General features: G+C 43.8%; 1 protein-coding gene across 2 annotated transcripts; it reads right to left on the bottom strand.

The window, feature by feature from the left end:
- Positions 1-816: 816 nt before the first annotated feature.
- Positions 817-13,552, bottom strand: LOC115783780 (large proline-rich protein bag6-B-like). 2 transcript variants are annotated; one of them, XM_030734775.1, is made up of 3 exons: positions 13,334-13,552; positions 12,449-12,685; positions 817-4,184 (listed from the first exon to the last, which is right to left on the bottom strand). In XM_030734775.1, exons 1-3 carry the CDS (start codon positions 13,501-13,503, stop codon positions 4,109-4,111), a joined length of 483 nt encoding a protein of 160 aa, XP_030590635.1. In that variant the 5' UTR covers positions 13,504-13,552; the 3' UTR covers positions 817-4,108. The 2 variants fall into 2 exon arrangements, with proteins under 2 accessions (XP_030590635.1, XP_030590636.1); XM_030734776.1 differs by having other exon boundaries at positions 12,449-12,616.
- Positions 13,553-26,341: the final 12,789 nt, after the last annotated feature.

Here is a 26,341-nt window from a genome sequence, read left to right as displayed (position 1 = left end):
CGGACACAATCTTCACATCGAAATAAACATTTTCACAGCAAATTCATTTTTACAGCAAGAAAAAGCAGGAAAATACTGAGTGACAAACAGGAAGTAAGAATTTCCCTCCGAGCAGGAGGGAAAGTAACTGAGTGCATTTAGTTGGAATAATACAGAGCTCCTTTATCTCGCTGTAAACTTCACTGCATTCAGAGATAAATGAAGATGTATTCAGTGTGGACGGGTCGCAGCTACAGTCCTGCACTGCATGAAGACAGAAACCTTCACATTACAGATTATCAAAGATTCAGATAAAACTAAATTATGTAACAAAAAAGAAACGGGGCGCTCCGGTATGATGACTCTTCCTATTCATACTTTTCAGGTTTATGCCACCAACATTTTTACCTGTATCTGAGTATTGTTACGGTATTTGTGCTTTGCTTGAGTTAAAGAGGACCTATTATGCATTTTCTTATTTTCTGTCATATATGTACTGTTACAATGGGAAACACTCATATTAAACACAGAGTTTGAAATAAAGAAGTCACCATATGTACGAAAAATCCCTTCTGAACACTCGGATTCTGGGAGTGTCTCTACTCTTGGCTCTATGTGATGTCAGAGATGACAAAATAGTCATTTTGGGAACACAGATCTGGCTGCACGGAAGCCCCGCCCACCTCATGTTCAACAGCTTTCTGTTAATGAGGGGCAGCCAATCAGAAGAAAGTGGGCTTAAAGGGAGACGATAAAGGCCAAGGAGCAGCCTTATTTTGACTCTTTAATCAGGCAAAGCTTCAAGGACTAAAGGATATAAGCGTAATAGGTCCCCTTTAAGGATCTGAGAACTTCCTCCAGCAGAGAAGTTTATCAATACAGGGACGGAAAAAAAAAAAACGTGTTTCACAAAAAAATAAAATATCCATTTCTTTCATCTGGTCTACTGTTAAATTATTAATAAATTCATTTTTTCTGTATAGGTAACAACGGTGGATTCGTGTTGTAAACCTCTGACATCGTGTCACATGTCGTCATGCTGCATATAAAACTTTGGATCAAAGCGTGTTTGTTTATTGATAAATCAGCTACTACATCAGTTTAATCCCCTCCCACTCAATATGAGTTTACGTACACTGGGAGATTCTCACACCAGATTTTAAAACAAATGTATTGCTTTTCAAACGTGTACACGGCAAAAAGGCGCTACAGACAAAACTGCGGGCAGCCAACGTTGAAATAAAGATACAGATCTGACTTTACAGCTAAAAAAAATGACTGGATGAACTCGTCAGAGGGTTTGCTCATACAGCATACAGAGTTTTCTGCTCATAAAACATTACACTTGCTTGAGGGTTTGGGTGTCAAAGACTCTTTTGTTTTGAACTTGGCACTGCAACAGGAGGATAATATCCCCTGCTATCAAACTTGGCAATGACACAGACTTTTCTCCTTTTCGTCTTTCCTTTGATTTTCTTGGCACCGAATCAGAAGAATGCCTTTCTTACTTTCTTTCTTTGGGAAGAGGAAAAAGGGAGGAGAGGAAAGGAGGAGCATGAAGGAGTCAAAGCTACAGAGTCAAACACAAAGAGAAGATGGATAAAAGAGTGCACGAAAAAAAGACGAGAAGACAAAGGGCTCCACCGTTGCTCCCTTCATCACCGCCTCCATCGGCTTCCTCTCACTCGGAGGGGAAGTCACTGAGTGTGTTTACGTGCACTGTAGTTATTAAGGCAATACTGCGACTCCTGAAGCTGTCATATGAAATCCAATTATTTTAGTTTTTCATGATCTGAGCAACTGTACGTGCAGACCAAGCTTCACTCCTTTGAAACCCGACAGTTCTTCTCTTTAGACGCGTCTATTTACGGAGGTTTTACCTGAGCAAGCTTCTCAGCTCAGCGCAGACAGCTAATTAAATGTGACAGGGATGGGACAGCTAGCTCCAGGTTAGGTTCACCGGTGCTAACGTTAGCCGCTTGAAAGCTACCTGCTTTCTGGCTGTGACCTTGTTTGTAGCTCCGTGATTCACGGTGTACCTTATTAACTGCATATGGTTGAAATGACAACAAAAGCCACCCGATGCTGCCACATGTCTGCATCACTTCAACACTGGGCATGTCTGACGTTTGGAGATATCAGCCAATCACAGATAAGGAGCTTTGCTCAGCAGTTAGCATGGCAAGCTAGCAGTTGTTTACTATCATTTTCTGAACTGAATCATTTCTTAACAAGAAAAACAGCATTTTAGTCCCTTGATTTTGACTGGCAGGTCTCACATTCAGCCCCAGCGGATGCTTCTTACTTTGGTACTTTGACAGCAGTAAGTGACATTTTTAAACCGTGGCTTCAGGCTCAAATATGTCCTGTCAGAGACCCCCGAGGGGCACAAATGCTGCAGAGACAGTTCTCGTAACGTCATGCTGAGCGCATCTGTCCAGCGTTAACGGAGAGCTTGGTCTGCATGTAAGACAAGATCAGAAGCAGTCGTCATATTCATGAATTAAGAACCTTTTCATCAAACATACTAGATTATGGTAATGGCATATTAAGTAACTATGTGACACCATGAAAATATTGCCTTAAAGCCGATCACTGTCAGTGATCAGCGGACTGATGTGCATGTAAACATACTCCAGATATCACCGATATTATTTTATTGTCTCTGAGAACTCTTGCAGCTGCTGTGTGTGTGTGTGTGTGTGTGTGTGTGTGTGTGTATGTGTGTGTGTGTGTCTGTCCAAGTACACTGTACACATTAGGCACCAGGGTTCTCCCTAAAACTGAAGAGTTTCTGTCATGACTGCTGCTTTATTTTTGGGTTGATAAAAAATGACTAACCACGGCCACGTGTAAATCCATTTCCTGTCACATGACCTATACACCAAAGTTCTGTCACCTTTAACGTCACACTGCAAAACAAGAACACAAACTTTCCCTGATGTACGACAGTACAGTTTTATTCACGCTCACACTTGCTCCAGTGATGAATGTGTGTGCCAGCAGGTTTTGAAGTAAGAAAGAAGCAGTTATAAGGAGAACCCAGGCTGCAGTATGTAGGGATGCTAACGACTACAAAACAGAGCAAACTCATGACTCAGGCGGCTGGTCGCTGAAGCCGCTGTGCAGCCGGTGGACCAGGCTGCGTCCGCTGAAGAGGACCTCCGATTGATGCGGGGTTACCTGCCAGAGTGGCTCGTACCGTTCGTGAACTTGCTAACAAACTATCAGTCCCACTGCGACCAGACGAGTCTTCGGTCCTTCGTTCCAAAGAGTTCAGCGCGGTGACAACGTGCCGTGCGACAACCAGAGCCCTGCGTACACGGAGTCGGGACACGACCGCTGCTCCACCAGCTGCCGATGTTTTGACGCCATCGTAGATGGCCCCGCAGCTTACTGCTGCATCAAGCACCGTCCGACCCTCGCCGAACTCTGCTCGCAGCAGGCTCCGGACACAGCGTTGCCAGGAAACGGCAGGGTCGTAGCTTCATGCTCGGACAGGGAGGATAAACTGTTAACGTCCCCGTTGTGACCCGGACTAGGAGCCGAGGGGAAGAGTTTGCTTTCAGACGGAGGTCGTAAATCATCTGGCGAGTTCAAATTATGCACAAATCTGCAGACTCGTTGCCGGCGTTCAGCTGAGCCACCGAGTGAACCAGCCGAAGCAGGTGTGAGCGTCTCCGGGAAGGTCAGACTGCAGAGGTGATGATCAATCCTGTTGGTTTTAAAGCTGCAGAGCAACTCTTAGTGTCTGACTCAGGGTTTGGTTTTGTAAATCTTTAAGAAAAGGTGTCTCCAGATTTAAAAGAAAAGAGAAACAAATCAGATGAGCAGCAAAGTTGCAAAGCCGGTTTCATCGTTTTCTTTTAAAGCTCCAGTTTTCTCCACAGACAGGCTTTTAATGAGGAAGAGTTTTAAAAGAAGAATTCCCGAATTTCCTCCTTTTCTTCTAATTTCATGTTTTTTTTTAACTCCACAGTTTTCTTGCTGTTTGGCGGTCAAAGGATGAGAGAGAAAGAGAGAGAGAGAGAGAGACAGCAACGGTGGAGGGAGGACAGGGGTTCATGTACCCCTCGATTTACCCTGGGAGAGCTGTGTGGGGCGGGGAGTGTCTCGTGGTCGCCCCTGGTTACCTAGAGGAAGGGCTACTGCACTCGGAGGCGGGGCAACAGAACTGATGGGCGATGTCATCATCTTCTTCCTCTCTGAGAGACAAACAGACAAGAGAGACAAAGACAGAGAGGAGGGAGAGAAAGAAGGCACAGAAGAAGAAGAAGGAGAAAGTGAAGATGGAAGGAAAGGGTGGAGGAGGAAAAAGGAGAAGGGAAGGATAAAGGACAGAGGAGTAAAGAAACAGACACAGAGGAAACCGAGGAGGTCAAAGTATGGTGAGAAAGAAGAATGAAAAGAGGAAAGCAAAGGAAGAAATGGGAGAGGGAAAGGATCAAAGAGAGGGAGGAAGGAAAGAATAGGATGGATGAGGAAGAGGAAGGAAAGGAAAGAGTAAAAAAAGAGGAAGGAGAAACAGGAAGAAGAGGGGGAAAAGAAGGATGGAGGAAGGATTAAGAGAAAAAAGGATGAGTAGGACACAAGGAGAGAAAAAAATGGAGAAGGGAGAAGAGGAAAAAGGATTAAAGAGGAGAGAAAAGGATGAAAAAGGTAGAATAGGAAAAGGAAGGAAGCAGAGATTAAAAAAAAGATGAGGGAGAAAGGGGAAGGAGAAGAGGAGAGTAAAGTAAGGAAGAGGAGAGAGAAGGATGGAGAAAGAAGAGCATCATCAGAAAAGAGGGGATAAGAGCAGAGCCGCCTGTGATGGGAGCTGAAGTTTGGACGTGCAGTGCTGCAGATGGCCACCAGATGTCAGTGTTTACACAGCTCTAACCGAAGGACTGACCTTCTGCATTTAACTTTTTCTCGCAGAGGTGAAGCAGCATTGCCTCGTCGCCTCGGGACACAATTAATCTGTAAAATTATAAACTTTACAGAGTCAGAGGTGACCAAACTCACTTCTGAGTCTGCATGTTTCTCCTTAAGGGGAGAGGACAGTGATGGACTGAGGGAGGGATGAAGGTGGGGTGAATGGGTGATGTGAGCAGAGTGGTGAGGTGATAAGGAAGCCTTTTTGGTAGTTCTGAGATAGCGCCCAGTGAGGAATAAAACACATTAATGCAAATGTGACACTAGTGGAAAGTACAAGTTATTGTGATACTGGAAAAGACTGTATTTCATCTATCTGAGGATGGTGGAGATCACCAGAGGTGGGAAGAGTAACAAAGAGTGTAATAATAACCTTCTCACATGCTCACTGCAGCCTGTTTCCTGCAGATAAAATCAACTCAAATCTGCTTCATGCCAGTTTCGAGCAGATTTCTGAACAAATCTGAAAAGTTTCAGAGCAACATTTGCTGCGCACCTCTGCTGCGAGCTATTGTTTGATGTGTGGACAGTTTCTAACTCGTGTCTGTGTGCGTTTGTGCAGCGTGGAGCCGGGCAGGCTGATGCACGCCATGTATAGAAGTGAAAATGAATTATGCAAAGAGTTTAAATCAACCATGAGACTTTAAAGTGAGTTATTAAGTTATGTTAGGTAATCATGATAAAAAGGAGCGCTGCTTTCTTCTGTGATTTATTTTGACCTAAATGATTTGAAGTGTGTTGGACTGAGAGACAAACTCAGTGTTTCCTTAGAGGGAGAAAGTGTAACAACATCGCGTTTGCAGGTTTCCTGCTCTCAGCTGACAGACTGAAAGTGGAACTCCAGGATGATCCTGACGTGCTTTTTGCCTCAGAAAAAAATCATTCAGGATTTCACTACACACCTGAGACCTTTACTGAAGGAATGATGCAGTCAAATATCTTCCATTGAGGTGCTGCTGTAGCTCACCTGGATGAGCAGGTAACTCATATCCTGAAAGGGTTGAGGAGCCTCCCCTTCTGTATCCTGCATGTTCCTCCAGCTCTTTCCCTACTTTCCCATCTACTCCCTACTGTTCCTGTCTAAGGTTAAAATGCAGGCAGGTCGTCCTGTATGCAGTGATCCATTTACTAAATCTGATCCCAGTCATGTGTTTCTCCTGTGTTTATGACTTAAGAACAGATGAAATATAATCCTTTCTGCCAGGTTTCAAGTTAAAAAAAAAAAACAATAAAAAACTAAAAAAAGTAAAAGTAGGTCAGCAAAGTTGCCAAGATTTTTTATTTATTCATTTAAAATCTGTGAGAATGGGTGAAAAAAATATTCAGCTGTTATTTCTTCCTGTCGGGGTCATTCATGAGCGGTTTGATTTAAAAGTGCGGGTTCAATAACAACACGGACTCCTTCGTTTATGGATCTTATTCATTCTCAATTACATTTATGTTTTGGTGGAAAAGTAGAAAATTCTCAATAATTCATATTTTTTTAATCCCACTCTGTATCTGTAATAATAATAATAAAAAAAGAGACTAAAAAGAGACTTGAAAAGCGTTCAAAGAGAACCAGCTGCCTCATTTTGTCCTCACAGGTTTGCAGATGTTGTGAATAAATGTGGAGACGCTTTTTCAGGTAGAAACTTCAAATAGCTTGAAGCAAAGACGGGCAAAATACGGCGGGCAGGTCCTCGACTTTGAGGCCGAGAATTAAGTTGCAGTCAATAAGAGTCATAAGATTTATGAAATTGTGTTTTTCCCCCCCTCACTTGCCCCTCAGGGCTTCCGTAGCAGTGATATTTGTGTGTTCACAGGTTTGGTTGTGAAGCTTTAAATGCCAGCGCTCATGCATAATGTATGTCTCTGGGTGTGAAACCAAGTGTGCATATATCTGTGTGTGGTTACACCTACACGGAACAGCCTGTGCCGGAGAGCTTCAGCGCTAACACGCTGTGGTTGAGTTAACATCAGTTTACAGGTGAACGCAGAGGTCACATGACTTCACCCTGTCACAGCAGCACGTCAGTCATCGGCGAATCCCTCAGCTGTCGCTCTGAGTGTATGCATAACACCCTGTGACAACCTCCCTCCCTGCTGATGACGCATCGTCCCAAAACCCACCCACACACACACACACGCTCTCTCCCCTCCCCTTCACAGAGTCACTCTGCATCTTTAAGGTGAGACTGTCAGATGTGTCAGACTGGTTACGTTTCCATGCAAATGTAGCACAAATCCTGATCAAATGTTGAGAAAACTGCCAAAAGAAAATGCAAGACATCTCCCTGCTTATAAATATTGCTAAATGATTAATCAGAACGAACAGCTGGTGGTGCTAATTTCTCACTCAGAAGAAGAATGTGCACGAGAGCCGCAATAAAACCTCAGAGCGTGAGAACTGCGCAGAAAAGCCAGTTTAATGTGCTTACGTGACGATTTAGCCTCTCCTTCCCGCTCAGGCGCTCCGAGGAAGCTCCAGAGTTTAAGCACCACTCAGAGAGCAATGATGACTTTACTGTTATAATTAAATCTGTTATGGACGTGAACACTTTGTGTGGGGGGATCGCTCACTGACGTGAGCTCGAGGAACTTCCTGTCTTCATGACAGCGATCGATTTTTGGAATAAATACATCTTCACTCAAATGAAACTGCTGCGAGGAACATTAGCTACCTAACTCACCTGAACCCACTGCCCACACAGCGGCTGCAGCTAACGCTATCAGGGACGTTTTCTAAAGGAGGAGGTCCGCACACCAAAGAGCTCCTGATTGCTAGTGTTCTCTTTGTCCTATCTTTTTCTTGGACATTGAACGGCACCTGTCACTCAGCCGCTTGGTGTCAGGCGGTTATTTAAACAGGTGTGTAGCATTACCTTGTTAAGTCTGAAGAAGGGCACTGCAGCCCGAAACGTCACTGTTTTAACGTTGATGGATTAAAATTTTCCAAGGAGCTCTTTGGTATGCGGACCTCCTCCCTTTTTTATTGAGTTTCGCTTGGATCCAGCACCCTGGTTAATTTTTTGGATGTGCGTGTTTCTCTTTAATTACGTTTTCTAAATGTCTCATCATCTGAACACGTCTGGAAACACAAGTGAAGAAAAACACTTGAGTCATTTTTAATGGAGCCAAAAGTCTTTCAGCAGGTCTGCTGCTTGTCCCGTAAAAGCTGTGAAGAGCCAACACAGTCACCAGTGTTTTTGTTCCCCCTGAACGTCCATCTCTAATATTAAAGATCGTATCCTGTAATTTCACAGTTCCTGTTCTTAAAGAGAAATCCGCAGGATGGACTCAGGAATATTTTACTCCCCACCTGCTGCAGTAAAGCTGTTTTCACTGCACTTCTGTTGCACATTGTTACATTCTGCTTTCACCTCTGCCAAACATTAAAATATCAGGCTGCTGGATTCATGAATTTAGGCTAAAACAAAGCAAAAAACCCCAAAACGATTTATCCAGCATCACCTTGACCTGAAAGCTTAAACACTGGGCATTTTTCTATAAAATAATAAGAGCCTGTGGCTAATTTCATTCATGCTAAATAATCTCATTATGTGTAAATTCTGCCTATCAGATGCTCAGCTAAAAAACTCCATCTGTGTCCACGAAAAGGTTATTTGTCAGAAGGACATCATGCACCGCAACAAACCCTTTAAACTTGGCAGAGGTGGAGCCCTCCAAAATAAAAGTTTTCTTCAGTCAGAGCAATGTGACTGCATCTGTTTGTTTTAATCCAACAGGAGAGCGAAGCATGAATGTGCTCTGTTATATCTTTTATCATCTATTATTATTTATTTTGCCATTTCTCTTTTCCTGATCGTTAATTGGGTCCATGACTTGATTCGGTCTAATAATCCGGCTCCTGTAAGTATCTGTCTTTTTTAAGTTGTAGAACCCCTCAGTACTTTTCTTCAGTCAGAGGAACATATTTTCCATCAGCAGACCGAACAGTTTCAGAGACCAAACATCACATACGTTCGCATCATCACATCTGCTTCAGATCGGTCTGAAGCAGAAGATCTCGTCTTACCCATCCAGATTTAAGTTCCTGGAAACATTCAGTCATATGTGACTGTACATATGTACAGTCACATATGTACTGTAGGTTTCCACCTGGATATCATGTACCAACTGATTTCCTCTAAGCTCCAGTGTTCAGCTGAAACCCTGTTGAAGTGGCCATTAAACGATTACCCTACACACTAATCGAAGTGCTGATAAATTAGACATTCTTGATCACAGGTTAGGGAGTAGTAATTAACTCAGATGATTACAGTTAAGTGATTAATGGTTTGTTTATCAATAGTTGAGATGAGCCGGTGCTCATTTGATGATTCAAAGCTCAGAGTGCTTACCGTCACAAAAACTACCGACTGATCATGTAGCTAACTCTCACAGGTGTCCTCTAAAAAATCAATATCTGTCAAATTTACCAACTAAGTTTTTCCATCGACTGCCTGCAAAAGATGAACGAAGAGTCAACGACAGAAGCTAACTTGTATTCTCTGTAATGGCCAGCAGGGGGCGCCTCGTCCAGTTGCAGTTGGGAATCTGAATGTACAGAAATATACCAAAAGGACCTCACTGCTGCTTTCCTGTATGACCTCAGCAAACATGTTTCTGATGCATTTATGTCTCCGTTGACGGTTTCAAATCTTGTTAAATGCATCATAATCTTATGGTACTATTAGAGTGAATAAAGACAAAGATGTGTGTGTGACTCACATGTTACTACTGTGTTTTGCAACACATGACTGTATTTAAAAAAAAATTAAGAACATTTAAATATTTATCAATACCACTCACTAATTCAGCCACTCAAATCTTTGGTAAACATTAACGAAGGTGAAGGAAATATGGATTCTTGGGGACTATTTTCAGCGGTGGATTAATCTGCATTTGGTGCTCTAGCAAGTATTTGGGGCATGGTGCAAAATAAACCACAATATGTGTGTTAATGCTAATGAAAGTAGATGTGAGTAATTGCGGCACCGCGGCCTCCTGCGTGTTTCTGTTAGTGCTGAACAACATGTGAGCTCAGATCAGGCGCCGATGCTGACAAACGCTTAGCAGGACGCCCGCCGCGCTGCTGTGGGACTTTTCTTGACCTGCCACTGCACACTGAATGCTATTGTTTTGTGAGTCTCTGTGTGAGTCTGTGTGTATTATGACTTTTTTTTAAATCATGGGGGGCAGAGGAAATTAAAAATAATAATGCATTAATGGTGAGCACAGCCCTTGTGCCTTAATACTGATGGCATGACAACATTATTAAACATCGGGTACTGTAGTACCGGTACTGCAGTGTGATTAAACAGGTATTTGTTTACAGTCATGCTCCCACATGCTGGAAGTACAAAAGGTTTTAGCACCTAAACATACATGAAGTACCTGAACTGAAAGTGCTCATTAAGCAGATCTTACTGATTAGTTAACATGAATTAGTTAACATTAGTTACTGATTAGTTAACATGAATATGACTTATATATCCAGATAAAGTATTTCTTGTCTTTATCGGCTCGAGACTCCTGCTGTTACAGGAGGCACCACAAACACAGTTTTTAGTACTCCTGCAGGTGTTTGTGCGTCTGTGTTTGCGCCTTTGTTGAGCTGATTGATACAGTCAGAAATGATTAAACCTGAGATTAAAATGAAGGTCAGGTGGGAAATGGTTGCAGATGTGAGTGCATCAGGTGCATAAACATATAATATTGTCATTGTAGCATTGAAGCTCTCCAGTTATGGGGTTTGCTGACATAATTTATTGAACAGGTTGTGTGTACAATCTGAATGTATTTATACTGAAGTTAAACCTCATTTATCTGCTGACAGCAGATAAATGAGGTTTCTGACAGCAGATAAATGAGGTTTAACTTCAGTATAAATACATTCAGATTGTACACACAACCTGTGTGTACAATCTGAATGTGTGTACAATCTGAATGTATTTATACTGAAGTTAAACCTCATTTATCTGCTGACAGCACCACCTGCAGGCCAGTGTTTGCCTTGACACAAGATCCAAACAGGTCTGGATTATACCAAATGCATCTCTCAAAATTAAAGTAAGACAGAAATATGTGAAATTATTAAATTAGAAATGTCTGTGATTTTAAAATGACAGACAGAAATATGCTCTGCAGCAGCTGTGTAAAATAAACAATCTGATATTTTTGACTTGTTTCTGAGTTTATTCTATTTTTTTTAATAATATGACTTTAGTCTCACCTCCTGTATGTCATTATTTTATTGTTATGTGTAAACAGTACTTTTTTGGGTTAAGGTCCTTTAGAAAATATGACATGCAGCAAAAAAAACAAACAAAAAAAACACAACTACACTCAAAATTAAAATAAAAGAGCCTTTCTGCTGCTGGTGAGTCATTAGCTCTTAAACTGGCCTGTTTAATGCTCGGCTTCGAGATGGGATGGTTCAGAGCAGGATGGAGGATGAGGAAGAGGAGGGTGGGGCGGTGATGAAGGTGAGCGAGGAGAAAGAGAGGCATGGCTGATGTTTTGGGGAGAAGGCGGATGAGAGGGCAGGAGCGACTCAGGAGGCTGCTTCACCTTCAGCGCTGTGCTGTGTGTGTGAGTCAGGGGTGGCACAGATTATTATTACAGGTGATTACGGCACTATGAGTGGGGGGGGGGGGGGGGGGGGGGGGGGGGTGCAGGTGAGGACAAAATGCATTTAGAGCGAATCCAACCAGCGCGACTTCACATCCAACTTTAGAAAACAACAACACAATTCAGGGTCAACTTATTCTGGAGCTTTAGGCAGTAAGTGGACCTTGAGTCAAAGTGTGGCCTAATAATTTAATCAATAATTAAAGATTTTAAATACATTTAAATATGAAAACAACAATAAGCTGGGATCAGGGAATCCTGGATGTCTGCAGTCTTTGGAGGCTGTTGGCCATCAAAATCCTCCTAATCCTCCTGTGAGGTGGAAAAATTATACCATGCTATAAATGTGCTTAATTAAAAACAAAGGATTTTCATGTAACTGTGCAGAACGCTGTGATTTTTGCATCCTATCTAGCATTTTTCTCTTAGAAATAAAGCTGTTGGAGCAGCAACTAATGATTATTCTATTATCCACCAATCTGCCGCTCACTGTGTCATGTAACGGATTATTTGTTTCGTATCACAATGCCAAAGATGGAATTTCAAACACTTTAAACCCAAAGGAATACAGGCTATAATTAGATAAATATAAGAAAAGCTACAAATACACATCTGAATGACGGAAACTGGGGAAGAACTGGCAATTCTGTCGGAAAAATGCAATTTGATTTTCAAAAGAATCGCTTCTTGTTCCGCTCATAAAATAAGGGGCAAAGATGATGGATTTGAGGGAACATCTGTGCAGACTGGTGTGACACTGAAGTGCAGAAACAACTGTAAAATTCGCTCTGAGTGCACGTCAGGCCTCCCTGCTGCTGGATGAGGTCTGGGGGGCAGGAAGGGGAGGCTACCAGGGGCAATGTGGTGGGTGGAGGCAGAGTTAAGAGAGAGTGGGTGAGGAGGCTGGGTGTTGAGGAGGGGGGACTCTGGCCCTTACCTTGCCTGCTCGTGGTGCTTGGCGGGGGGCAGGGCGCAGGGAGGCTTGGGCAGGCGGAGGCGCGCGGGACAGCAGTACTGATGGTAGGTGGCGTGGCTGTTAGGAGGTAGGCTGGAGGAGTAGAGAGAGGAGGAGGAGGAGGAGGAGGTGGAGGAAGGAGTGGTGATACTAGTAGGGTTGTTGGAGGAACGACAAGAGGTGGTGGTAGTAGAACAGGTGGTGGAGGAGGAATAAGACCTGACAGAAAGAGATAGAGAGAGGTAGAAAGATAGAGAGTTGGGGAGAGGGAGAAAAAAGAGAGAAAAATAAAGTCAAGAGAGAAACAGAGAAAGGTAGACAACAACAACAACAACAACAGACACACACACATAAACACCATTAGCACAGTTAGCATTACAGCACACTATCAGCATTAGCTTAGCACACACTATTCATAGCAGCATTAGCAAACTAGTGAGGCTAGTAATATGGAAGCAAAAAGCACACTTAAGTCTATCAGCATTAGCTTAGCACGCAATAAATAACAGCAGCATAGCATTAGCACATACTTACAACTAGCATTCTTAGCTTATATCTTAACATGTTAGCATTACCTTAGCACACAATATCAATGGCAGCATACAGCAGTTAGTAATAAAGACTTAACTAATCATACCAGCATACAACATTCAATCACAAGTGTTAGCTTGGCAGTTAGAAGATACAAAGTACTAGCTTATGGTTAGCACACAATCAGTCTCGGCTGGTAGCGCTTGCAGTTAGCACCAAAGCAGTACATGTAAAGTGTACAGTGAGTCAGGAGAGGGAGGATGATGCACAGATAAAAATAGTACGCTGTGTTTCCACAACGGAAAAGGAAGGCCGGTCGTTTTCCTGCTCGCTAACCACGATCGCTGCGGGGCTGCTAATTTCTCGCCAAATGGCGAGATCGCGGTCGGTCCCAGTTTAACCATTGACGTCATGTTCCCATTCGTAGCAGGTACAGGTTTAGTGCTCGGTGCAAGGACATCTGCACCTAAAGGCTCCTCTAAATGCTCCCTGAACTTTGCCACCATGCTGTCCAATGACACGCTGACAGGGAAAAGCTGGGAACTGCGTGTCCTTGACAGACGTTGGCGTGAAAGAATTAAAGGTTGTGATATGATGTCGAGTAACACTCGCTGACACCGTAAGGACTGGCGTGCAGGTGGTTAAAGAGATGATGGACAGCTTTGCTTTCTTACAGTCAAACCTTCAAACTTTGGTTCCTTCTGTACTGAACACACGAAGCCTCTCAGTTTTTAGGCTGCTTAGATTTTTAATTATGACTCAAGATGTGGAAAAATATCAAATACTCTGTGATGATCTGGCTGAATTCAAAAGTTCTGTCACTGCTCACTGCATCAAGGTGTTTTTAGATATTATAAAATTCTTGTTTGTCTTCTTTACAGACAGAGCGCCACACTGAATGCATAATCATGATGCTGAACCATGTGAAAAATAGGTGTGGAGGTATTTGTAGACCACACGCCATATGTCCACACACTGTGGATGAATCTGAGCAGCTAAAAGAGGCAGTGAAGGTACAGTGAATCATATTTGAAATATTAAACACAAAATGTATCCCCATCATTATGAAATCCTGTATTAAATATTTGCTCAAACCTTTTGAAATAGAGACCACAGTCTGTCCCTTGACTCTTGTTACTACTACCAAACACAGAGGACTGTGCAGAGCAGCCTCACCAGAAAAATGACTGGTGATCGATTTTTAAAGAGGATTAAAACAGCTAATGTTTCCATAGGTGTCCCATAGTCATTTAAGTGTCTGATGTTATAAAACAGAAAGGAGGAACTTTATCTGCTTTAACTCAAATTATGAGCCTAATAAAACAGTTTAGGTGATTAAAAAATAAGTGAGAAAGAGCGCTCCTGGGTCTCCTGGTTCATGCCCCTTTTTCATATGACTGTTCACGTCCCGGTTCACATTCAGAGTCTTACCACTCCTTCCTCCTGTGAATGCAGCTTTTGTGATCTAACCATTCCTACCTTATTTCTGCAGCAGGAAATCCAGCCCGAACATACAACTGGAGTCACAAAGAGCTCTTTGAGCCTCAGGAGTCATACAAGTGGTCTGATCCAGAGTCAGTTTAGGATCACGTAAAGACACTGAGACAACCTCCATCCACAGAAGGCTTCGACAAGATGTTTGGAACATCGTCCCTGTCTAGTGTCCTAAATGGAATTTTTCCACAACACTCTCACTCTAATACTAGAAGCTCAATTGTGAATATTAAACACAAGAAGGACAAACATGTTAAAAATAGAAAAGATGCTTCACACACTGCCTAACACAGGAACAAACTGTGCAAACCAAGAATAACTATTTCAGCTGACCGACCATCAAAAACCAAACAATAAATTACACATTTATTATTAAAAATTACAGAATTTGCAATTCAAGAAGCTACTACCACAGAAATGTTAGGAGTTGCCTAAAAGCAGCATAAACTGCTATTAAAATGACTAACAACTGACTAATTGGCCAATCAATAATCTAAAATAGTAATTGGTTTCTGGGATCCTGGGGAGATGATGACAAAGTGACACGGAGCGTTGGGTCAGTTAAGCCCAACAGCAAAAAAAACAAAACTAACCAAAACCAAAGTGTGTAACAGAGTGGCATGAAGTGTAGTTCCTCTAATGGCCACTTGAGGCCGGCCCCAAAAGTTACTCACTTCATAATCGTAGACACTCCTGTGTTAAAATTCCCAACTTTATAAAAGGGTTCCTTTTTACAAAGTTTTATAAGGGAACACTTTTTAATCAGAGTTTAGCATCGAGTCCTTTAAACTTTTAGGATATTGATGAGGTCAGTAAGTATCAGAGGGGGTCGTTAATCAGTTTCAGCTGCTTTGGTGTTCATGACATTACCAACAGGTGCACTAGAGGGGCAACAATGAGACCCCCCCAAACAGGAATGGTTTACAGGTGGAGGACACTCACATTTTTCCGTCCTCATCTTTTCCGACTGTTTTTCACTAGTTCTGCATTTGGCTAGGGTCAGAGTCACTGCTGGTAGCATGAGGTCATACCTGGACCCTACACAGGCTGCACAGGTGGTCCAACTCCTCCAGGATGGCACATCAATACGTGCCATTGCCAGAAGGTTTGCTGTGTCTCCCAGCACAGTCTCAGAGCATGGAGGAGACTCCAGGAGACAGGCAGTTACTCTACGAGAGCTGGACAGGAGAAGGTCCTCAACCCATCAGCAGGACCAGGATCTGCTCCTTTGTGCAGGAGGAACAGGATGAGCTCTGCAGAGCTACAAAATGACCTCCAGCAGCCACTGGTGTGAATGTCTCTGAGCAAACAATCAGAAACAGACTTCATGAGGGCGGGCTGAGGGCCCGACGTCCTCTAGTGGGCGCTGTGCTCAATGCCCGGCACCGTGGAGCCTGATTGGCCATAGAATACCAGAATTGGCAGGTCCACCACCTGTGCCCTGTACTTTTCACAGGTGAGAGCAGGTTCATCCTGAGCACATGTGACAGATGTGAAGGGGTCTGGACAAGCCGAGAGGAGAACATTATGCTGCCTGTAACATCGTTCAGCATGACTGCTTTGGTGGTGGGTCAGTGATGGGGAGGCATATCCATGGAGGGACACACAGACCGTCCATCATCTCATTAGGAGCCGCTTCATTGTCAGACATGCATACAAGCATGTGGAGGTCACACAAACTACTGAGCAGTTCCAGCCTGCCGCATCATTTTTTTCACTTTGATTCTCGGGGTGTCTTTAATTCAGCCTCTGTAGGCTGATCATTTTCATTTCCATCAAACGATGCAGCATCCTTTCATTCCTAACACATTACTGAGTCCATATCAGTGGAGATCTCCAGCATGACCCCCACCCCAATTGAGATCTGATGTGTTTTCAAAAGGTTTCTTTAATTTTTTTGAGCAGTGTATATATACACACATACACATTAGCACTGTTGCCTCACAGCAAGGAGGCCATGGCTTTGCATGTTCTCCATGCGTCTGCGTGGATTCTCTCCGGGTACTCTGGCTTCCTCTCACAGTGCAGTCAGATTAACTGGTGATTCTAGATTCACAGGTGTGGATGTGAGTGTGAATGATTGGGTGTACCCCGCCTCTCGCCCTATGACAGCTGGGATAGGCTCCAGCCCCCCCGCGACCCTGAACAGGATGAGCGGAAGCGAATGGATGGATGGATGAATGGTTTTGAGCTATAGTTCTCCAGGCTTCCTGAAGGGGTTTACTGGCTGCTTTTTTCACTCACTGTTAGTCCAGTTCTTGTACCTGACCACTTTTACAGGAATGCTTTTATTTGTTAAGCCACACTGACCTATGCATCACTGAAGGGATGAACCAGTGTTGTGCCGGCACATAGCAGAAAGCTTAGCAAAGAATCAGTTTTAAACCATATCTTTAAGCTCTTTGTTACTCGCAGCCCATCACAAAAACACATTTGTTCCCATTTCTTTAGTTGAATCGCTGCAAACTGTCAAGGATAACATAGTTTGATAGACATAAAATATTCTTTTCGCACCAACAAGGTGATTCCCAAAGAGCTGAAAACTTGGCACATCTCAGGATGGGGTCGGGTGGGTCCTTAAAAAAAATTTCAGAAAACTGGGCAAGTGGAGGACTCCCTACAGTTGATGAACTGAGTCTGATAGTCATGTCCTCAAGAAACAGGAACAAATCCAGCAAAGACCTGACCAGCCCTGAGAGATGCACCTGGACCTTCACCTGATCCATCCACTGTTCACTGAAGCCTCATCAGAAATGGTCTCAGTGAAAGGGCGGCTGTCAGGAAGGGAGGAAAGGCTGCGGTCTGCCACATTACAAGACTGATTGTCTGCGGCCATCTGTGAAATTTGGTGGAGGCTCTGTCATGGTTTGGGCTGCATTTCAGCCAGTGGTGGAGATCTTGCCAAAATTGATGGAATTATGAATCCCGAAAAGAACCATGAGATTTGGATCCATGATGTAATACCATCTGGAAAGATCTGATTGGCAACTGCTTCATTTTTCAGCATGACAATGATCCCAAACACACTGCCAGGGCAGTAAAAGCATCCCTGGATAGAAAAACACCAAGTGGAACACTATCAGTCATGGATGGGCCTCCCCAGAGCCGGGACCTCAGCATCACTGAAGCAGTGTGGGATCATCCTGACAGAGAACAGAACCAAAGGCAGAACCATCCAAAGAAGAACTTTGAATGTCCTTCAAGAAGCCTGGAGAACTGTTCCTGAAGACTCTTAAAGAAACAACAGGAAGCTGCCTCAGAGAGTCCAGACTGTGCTGAAGAATAAAGGCGGTCACAAATACTGACTTTCAAGTTTGTTAGGATTGTACAAACTCTGTTTTTGCCTTAAATACTGTATTTCCATGAATGCGTTCATATGTTTCAATAAATCGTTGCACCTATCTCCCATTTTCCCAGCAAAATACTGTATAAAGACACGACTAGACGTTTGCACAGTACTGCACGTGGGGCATAATAGCCAACATCTGGGACTGACGAAGTCATGCCTTCAGAAAACACAAGGTTGGGACACATCACAGCCCAGGAGTTGCAGACTCCCTCTGTTTGTTAAAAATTAAAACTATGAAACAAGTCAGCCTGTCTGTAATTTAACACATGACCTCTGGGGTCCACGGAGGTCCACCTGTGTATCGTTCCTCTCCCAGTGCAGTGAAAATGGCTGCAAAAACACCTGTAACAGTTCCACAGAGCCCAGTGCAGCACGCTGCTGCTCAGCCCAAGCTGCTGCGTCCACGCTTCACCGAGCCGACGCCATATTTCTCACATTTCATCCCACTCGTTGTGACAGGGTGACACTTTGCTGGTCTGCTGCACGGCTGCACACTCACTGTCACTGCGTAGCTGCAGGCCTGATGTATGCCACGCTGCCTGAAAGCACACTGTGACACTGCCGGATGTACAGTGTAAATCCAGGCTGATGCACACTCTGCTTAGTGTAACGTCCTGGTGTCATTATGTAACGTTACCTGTCAGCATGTCTCTCCACTGAAGCCTGCTGCGGGTGTTCTTGGATAAAACAATGGTGATGCTGATTTTCAGGCAGACCTTAACACAGTTTGTGGGGTTGTACAGCTGTACAGCAAACTAATCTCTAATTTCTGAAGGATCAATGCATAATTATTTTTTTAATGTCCTAATCTTTTTATTTTTAGGCTTCCACAGTGAATGCAGCACGCAGCACACAGTGATTCAACAATGTAGCATCTTTAAAGACAGCATCTCTGTGATGGCAGCAAGGCCGCAGACACTTATCTCCCATGTTTGTCTGGTTGTTTTTTCTTGGATGGGTGTTCTGTTGACAATAATTTCCCCTTGTGGGATCAATAAAGTATCTATCTATAAAGGTAAGAAGTGACATGTCTGCTGCACACACACCCTTATTACAAAGCAGGAAACTATTGTTGCTGTTTTTTGCTTTCAAACTATCAAACTTTATTTCAAACTATATTTTGTCAAAGTTTAAACAAAGTTGGTTGAAGCTAATACAGCGTCAGAAGTGCTTTAGAGTGGAACCGTTTAGATCAGTGGCTGTATTGTTGTGCTGCAGAAAATACCAATAAAACTCAGTTTGCCCCGTTACCCAGCAGAGAGGGCGGCAGGGGGGGGATTTAGGCTGAGACTGAGCGCTGAGTGTGGACGTCTCAGAGACGTGAAGTTACTCAAATCTGCTGCAAATCTGATTATTTTATAAGCAAAAGCAATCGACACACCCAGAGCTCATTTAAACGTAATTTCTTTTTAAGATTTCAGAATATTATATTATATTATTCTTGAATGATAATGAAGCCTTGAAACATTTCCTTCAGTGTATTCACATTCATACCCCGTTTTTGTTCATCCCTTCCAGCTGTATGTACAAATTATTAGTAAACAGGAGCTTCAGATACGTGACAGGAGATTGATGTGCAGACTGACCAATGAGAAATTGAGTGTACAGGCTTTCCTGTTGGTAGTAACAAATCATGAACCCATAAAAAAACACTATCAAAAGCTTTTAGAGCACAAACCTCCTGGAGTATCATAGGAAAAATGAAGTGATGTTACAGTTTACAGCAGAAAAAAAATAAAATGACACTTTTTTGTTTATCACTTCATCCTTCTCTGTCCTTCCCCACGTTCCCCTCTCCTCTCCCCACGCCCTCTCTCTCTCTCTCTCCAGGCAGCAGTGAGCGAGCTGCTGCCACTGCAGAGCAGGCTCGAGCCATTCATTACCATACTGCTACCACACTGCGGAGGGCAAGAGACACTCATACCTACAGAGAGCGAGAGCAGTACTGCAGAATGTGACAGAGGTCAGACTGCTGTCATCACTTATTTTCTGATCAATAATCCATACATCATTGTCAAATTAAGTGCTACATCTCTCCAATTACTGCAAACTAATGATGTCATGATGGAAGTTATTGATCTCTTCAATTTCACACCAACGGTATGACTGCTGATTATTTTGCCTTAAATGAATGCATATGCAGCCCTCTTGGTGGTGCAGAAAGACAGACAGACAACATGAGTCCAGGCGCCAGTTTAGGTCACTATGGTCAGCGGAGGGACCCGGGTTTGAGGTTTTTGTTATTTATCCCGTTGAAACACATTTTCAGTTCAAGTCAATTCAATTTTATTTATATAGCGCCAAATCACAACAGTCGCCTCAAGGTGCCTTGTGTAAGACATACAATTATAACATCCTTTACATAATTTTGAGTTGAACTATTTTTTATTGTTTTTATTTATGTGGATTCATTCTGTGGAAGCAGAGTTTGGGGATGACTCGCCCATCAGTGGGGGTGAGGTCACTGAGGTAGTTAAACAAATCCTTGGTGGCAGGGCCCCTGGGGCGGACGAGATTCGCCCTGAGTTCCTGAAGTCTCTGGATGTTGTAGGGCTGTCTTGGTTGACACGCCTCTGCAACATCACATGGAGATCTGGGAGACCGGAGGGTGTGCTCCAACTTTCGGGGGATCACACTCCTCAGCCTCCCCGTTAAGGTCTATGCCAGGGTGCTGGAAAGGAGGGTCTGTCAGTTGGTCGAACCTCGGATTCAAGAGGAACAATGCAGTTTTTGTCCTGGTCGTGGAATGCTCGACCAGCTCTTTATCCTCTCGAGGGTGTTCGAGTGTGCATGGGAGTTTGCCCAACCAGACTATTTGTGCTTCATGGACTTGGAGAAGGCTGAATGGCCCACAACAACGGGCAATTCAGTCTCTGTACAACCACAGTGAGAGCTTGGTCCATATAGCCGGTAATAAGTCAGATGTGGGTGTTGGACTCCGTCAGGACTGCCCTTTGTCACCAATTCTGTTCATAATTTTTATGGACAGAATTTCTAGGCGTAGCCAGGTGGCAGAAGTATTCTGCCTTGGTAACCATGGTCCTCAACCGGAAAAGGGTGGAGTGCCCACTCCAGCTCAGGGATGAGTTCCTGCCCCAGGTGGAGGAGTTTAAGTATCTCGGGGTCTTGTTCATGAGTGACAGGAGAAGGGAGCAGGAGATCGACAGATGGATCAGGGCTGCGTCTGCAGTGATGCGGACGTTACACTGCTCTATCTTGATGAAGGAGCTGAGCGTGAAAGCGATGCTGTCAATTTACCGGTTGATCTTAGTTCCTACCCTCACCTATGGCCACGAGCTTTGGGTAGTGACCGAAAGAATAAGATCTCGAAGACAACCGGCAGAAATGAGCTTCCTCTGGAGGGTGGCTGGCTTCCCTTAGAGATAGGATGAGGAGTACCGCCATTCGGGAGGGGCTCAGAGTAGAGCCGCTGCTCCTCCACTTCGAGAGGAGCCAGTTGAGGTGGCTCGGGCATCTGATTAGGATGCCTCCTGGGTGAGGTGTTCCAGGCATGTCCTACCGGGAGGAGGCCCTGGGGTAGACCCAGGACATGCAGGAAGGATTATCTCTCTCAGCTGGCCTGGGAACGCCTTGGGGTTCCTCCGGATGAGCTGGAGGAGGTGGCTGGGGAGAGGGAAGCCTGGGCTTCTCTGCTTAAGAAAATGGATGGAAGGATGGATTCATTCTCGCTCTCCTGACACTTTCTTTAAAGATAAAACCCATTTTGGGGCCATCTTGAAACAAAGGCAGATGTGAAATGTAAACGTGAGGTCAGAGGTCAAATGTGGTATGATATTTGAAATCATTCTATATGTTGAAAATGCACAGCACACTGCTCAGAATCAGAGTTTCCAAGTTATCAAGATTTTTGTCAATTTTCGATCAATAAATCATGAAGTTGACTTTGGATGTGAGCCAGATTCGAATGGCTTGTTAACATGACCTCTGACCTCTGCACCCCTACAAAGTTTTATCAGAAATCATTCAAAAGTTCTCGAGCGATCGAGTTTAGAAAAATAAAAAATGGCATCAAAGCTCTCATGAGATCGGTTTGTGTCTGTTCTGACAGACCTGAGCTAGCAGTTTCCCTCTGCTTCCAGTCTTTGTGCTAAGCTAAGCTAAACACAGCCGCTCCTCTTTTCATCGTTCCAGCTGATTTTGGCTCAATATGTCAAACAGTGTAAAAATATTAAATGGTATAATTTGTTTGAACCGTGAGAAATAAAGTCTGGTTTTAATTATCTGTGAGGTAACGTTTAGCAGACACACAGAAAGGCAAAGAACACGAACACACTACAGCAAAAAATGAGGTTTGTGGACCAAAAATCACTTTGTGGTATTTTAGGCCACATGGCAATAACTATAAATGTACACTATATGTAATATAATAATATAACTGATAGAATAGCAGCACTCTCTGTGCAGACATGATGACTAACCTGCTCACAGGTCGAGTAAATTTAATTTCTTTAAGCCATCAGTAAAAACTGATGCTTCAGCTGCTCAGCTGATTTCTCTGCTAATCAGAGGGGGACGAGGCTGTGACACAAAACTGTGACAAAGCGTCCGAGTGAGAGTCCACGTTGCTGGGAGATGAAATGTCAGCCTCCACTGTATGCCACTCCACAGAAAAGCCCACGGTGTAACCTTCTGACAGCGGTACAAAGTGATCATTACCAACCACATTAGAAACAGAGAAACATCTACGGAGAGAGGAGCAGGCAGATAGACTTTAGAGAGCAAAGGCAGTGTGCTGCTTTAACAGCTGTTATGTAAGCATCAGAATCTGAATAATCATGCTCAGTGAGTGAGTGTGTACAGCCAGGAGTGTGCAATTTCAAAATGTCAAAGGACTCATGTAAGCATGGAACAGAGCACGTGTGAGGAGGAGGGTGTAAAACTGAGTCATGCAGGGTGGCAGATGTGGAAACTGCGTTTGTGACGCTGGCTCAACATCTGACATGTAGTGACACCAGGTTCATCGTGCAGGGAGGACTCGGGGGAGACTCAGATGTCTGACGCAGAGGCATCGATGTTAAAAACAAAGATGAGCATTTTGTCTTCAGTGTACAGCGAATACAGTCACAGTTTTCAGATGCATAAATAAGCTTCTGTCTAAGATCTGGAAGGTATTTCTTAACATTTTATATTATACCGCAGATTGCATAAGCTGCACCCAGAGTCACCAGGAGGTGGCGACTCGGGTGCCAAAATGAATCTGTATAGAAGTTGATGTGAAAATGATCCAAGTGCTCACTTCATCCATGACGTTAATAAACAGCTTACTGGGGAGCATATGGACTCTGTCATTAGTTAAAAATCTCAATGAATGGTCCAATTTAGAGAGAAACAAAGCAGAGGACCAATGAGGGCGTGGTTACCTTGTGACTGACTAGTTGCTAATGGATGAGCATGCAGTGCTCCTCAGTTTCTTGGTCAGATCCACAGCTTGCTCACAAAATTGTGCTCAACATGAGGCTTCAAAAACAGGACTTTAAAAACCCCGTGGGTTTTATATGTAGTCTGATATCTATACCCACTTTACGGATCTGCACATCCATGCCGGTCAGGCTAACCCAGCTCCTTTACCTTCAGCTCAAACAGGGAATAGCATACAGTCATGTGACCGTTGTCATGGAAACCTATGCAATCCTGTGAAATATTAAGTACATCTATGATTCAGTAGCTTGTAGAACCACCTTTAGCAACAACAACTTGAATTAATCATTTTCTGTATGACTTCATCAGTCTTGCTGTTGGACCAATGTCCTCACTGCTGAATACTTTGGTATACAGAGGAGATCATGGTCCACTAAGTGACTGCAAGGTGACCAGATCCTCAGCCCTCCACCTCCGTGCTGACAGCTGGTCTCAGGTGTTTCTGCTCTTTGGTTTCCTCCAAACGTGCTGCTGTACATTATGGACAAACATCCACTTTGGTCTTGTTTGTCCAAAGGATGTTGTCTTGTGGTTCAGAAGCATGTCTGCAAACCTAAGCTGTGCTGCCATGTTCTTTTTAGAGAAGACGCTTTCTCCTGAGCACCCTTCCAAACAAGCAATACTTTTACAACAGCCAAAACCTCTGCTTCTACAGACATGGTCAAGTGCTTGCTCATAGGGGGTCGTTTTGACTGTTGGGTTTTCTCTGTATTATTGTAGGGTCTTTACCCACAATACAAAGCGCCTTGAGGCGACAGTTTGTTGTGATTTGGCGCTATATAAATAAAATTGAATTGAATTGAATTGAATGGTTACATTGCCTAAGGTACTGTGAAAACGACTATTGTAATGTTATGCATCCAACTTCACCCGCCTTGAAACCGCCAATGAACCAAACTCAATATGCCCGGAGAACAACAGGCTCATGGGGTTTACACGGATCCCACTGGGAGTCTCCAGCAGATGTGCAGCTGGACTTTTCCACACAGCTTCACTGTCACATCAGGACACAGCTGATGAGTTCCCTCTAAAGAACAACACGGGAACATTATTTATCCCACCAACACCAACAAAAAGACACAAACCAACGATATACTTACAGCGCAGAGTGTAATGTGATAGTGTAATGATGCAATAATCTTTAATACTGTCTAAATGTGTTTTATATGAATTGCTCTCATATGGAGCCAAATACTCACACTGCAACACTGAAACCACATCAGAGTTCAGTAAATGAGGCTGTTTAAGTGTGACTGCAGATCCGACTGTAGACATTAAAGTTCATTCAAAAACAAGATGAAAGCAGTAAAAAACAAAACAGCTGCAGCACCAAAATTATCAGGTTATATTCTGAACTTTGTGTAATGATGTCATAATCACTCAGTCAGTTAACCAGCAGGATCAGGACATAACACTGAATATAAACTGGAAACATTTTCTTATTACAAGTAATGCCTTTATCTTTAGGATCACTGCCCATCATTACTTTTTATTGCAGAGTTAAAACTAAATGAAGGAGGAAGTGGAAGGTCACAAGGTCAGAAGAGAGAGAGAGGGGAAGGTTTACATAGTGACAGCATCTCTCTCTACCATGGCCCAGAGTGATCCAAACCTTTGAAACACACACACACACACACACACACACACACACACACACACACACACACACACACACACACACACACACACACACACACAGCCTCTCGTCTTGTTGACATCAGTCATTCACAGTTCTTTTCTCCTCCCTCATCTTTCCACCGTCCTTCTGTGGAAATCTTCCTCTGGCTTCAGGTCTAAATGATATTTTTACTCTTTCAGACATCAGCTGATCTGAAGCATGTTGCTGGTGTTGAAAATGAACATGAATGTTTCAACAGGCTGTACATTTTAAACATCCAAATTTTTAAAATTGTACTACTTTAATGAAGTAAAAGCTTTAGACAATCTTTCAGTTTTCCTCCTTTTGCACTTTAGATGAAATCCAACTCTGCCCCCCCAAAAGTATTTAAATTCAGCATGTTCACCATTCAAGGTCGACTTCTCGTGCACCTCTGCATCGTTCCTATTTTTACACTGCTCCCTGATGTGACCTGTCATACTTGTGCCTCTGCAGTGCGTGCTGGATCCTCGCTGTGTTAAAAGGTTTCCTTCAACTTTAACTTCATGCTGGGACGAGAACAAAGTCACAGACAGCCAAACCTGTTCAGCGGTTTGGGTGGATGCAAAGATTGTTTTGTGTCACTAAAAAACAAACAAACAAAAAAACCCAACATGTTTTCAATGCACCAATATCACATCAGACACATTTGGCTAGGGTCAGTGTCACTGCTGGTAGCATGAGGCCATACCTGGGCCCTACAGAGGCTGCACAGGTAGTCCAATTCCTCCAGAATGGCACATCAATACGTGCCATTGCCAGAAGGTTTGCTGTGTCTCCCAGCACAGTTTCAAGACCATGGAGGAGATTCCAGGAGACAGGCAGGAACTCTAGGAGAGCTGGACAGAGTTGTAGAAGGTCCTTAACCCATCAGCAGGACGGGATCTGCTCCTTTGTGCAGGAGGAACAGGATGAGCACTGCAGAGCTACAAAATGACCTCCAGCAGCCACTGGTGTGAATGTCTCTGACCAAACAATCAGAAACAGACTTCATGAGGGCGGCCTGAAGGCCCGACGTCCTCTAGAGGGCGCTGTGCTCACTGCCTGGCACTGTGGAGCCTGGTGTTTGCCACAGAATACTAGAACTGGCAGGTCCACCACTGGTGCCCTGTGCTTTACACAGATCAGAGCAGGTTCACCCTGAGCACCTGTGACAGATGTGAAAGGGTCTGGTCACTCTCCTGATCTAAATCCAGTAGAACACCTCTGGGACATTATGATTTGGTCCATCCAACACCTCCAGGTTGCACCTCAGGCTGTCCAGGAGCTCAATGATGCCCTGGTCCAGATCTGGGAGGAGATCCCCAAGGACACATCCATCGTCTCATTAGGAGCATGCCCTGATATTATCAGACATGTGTACAATCGTGTGTGTGTGTGTGTGTATGCAAACTGCTGAGTACCA

Source organism: Archocentrus centrarchus, chromosome 7 (genome assembly GCF_007364275.1).
Source record: "Archocentrus centrarchus isolate MPI-CPG fArcCen1 chromosome 7, fArcCen1, whole genome shotgun sequence".
In the NCBI taxonomy this organism is placed as follows: domain Eukaryota; kingdom Metazoa; phylum Chordata; class Actinopteri; order Cichliformes; family Cichlidae; genus Archocentrus; species Archocentrus centrarchus.
The sequence above is the reverse complement of the archived record's forward strand: the minus strand, read 5'-3'. Positions and strand labels throughout refer to the sequence as shown.

What these genes read in the sequence shown, in the direction of transcription:
- LOC115783780 (XM_030734775.1), bottom strand. Translation starts at nt 13,503, where the DNA reads ATGGTGGCAAAGTTCAGGGAGCATTTAGAGGAGCCTTTAGGTGCAGAT. An exon ending in GCAGCCCCGCAGCGATCGTG is followed by an intron (nt 12,686 to 13,333) that starts GTTAGCGAGCAG and finishes TCTTTCTGTCAG; the next exon opens with GTCTTATTCCTCCTCCACCA. An exon ending in AAGCACCACGAGCAGGCAAG is followed by an intron (nt 4,185 to 12,448) that starts GTAAGGGCCAGA and finishes TTTGTCTCTCAG; the next exon opens with AGAGGAAGAAGATGATGACA.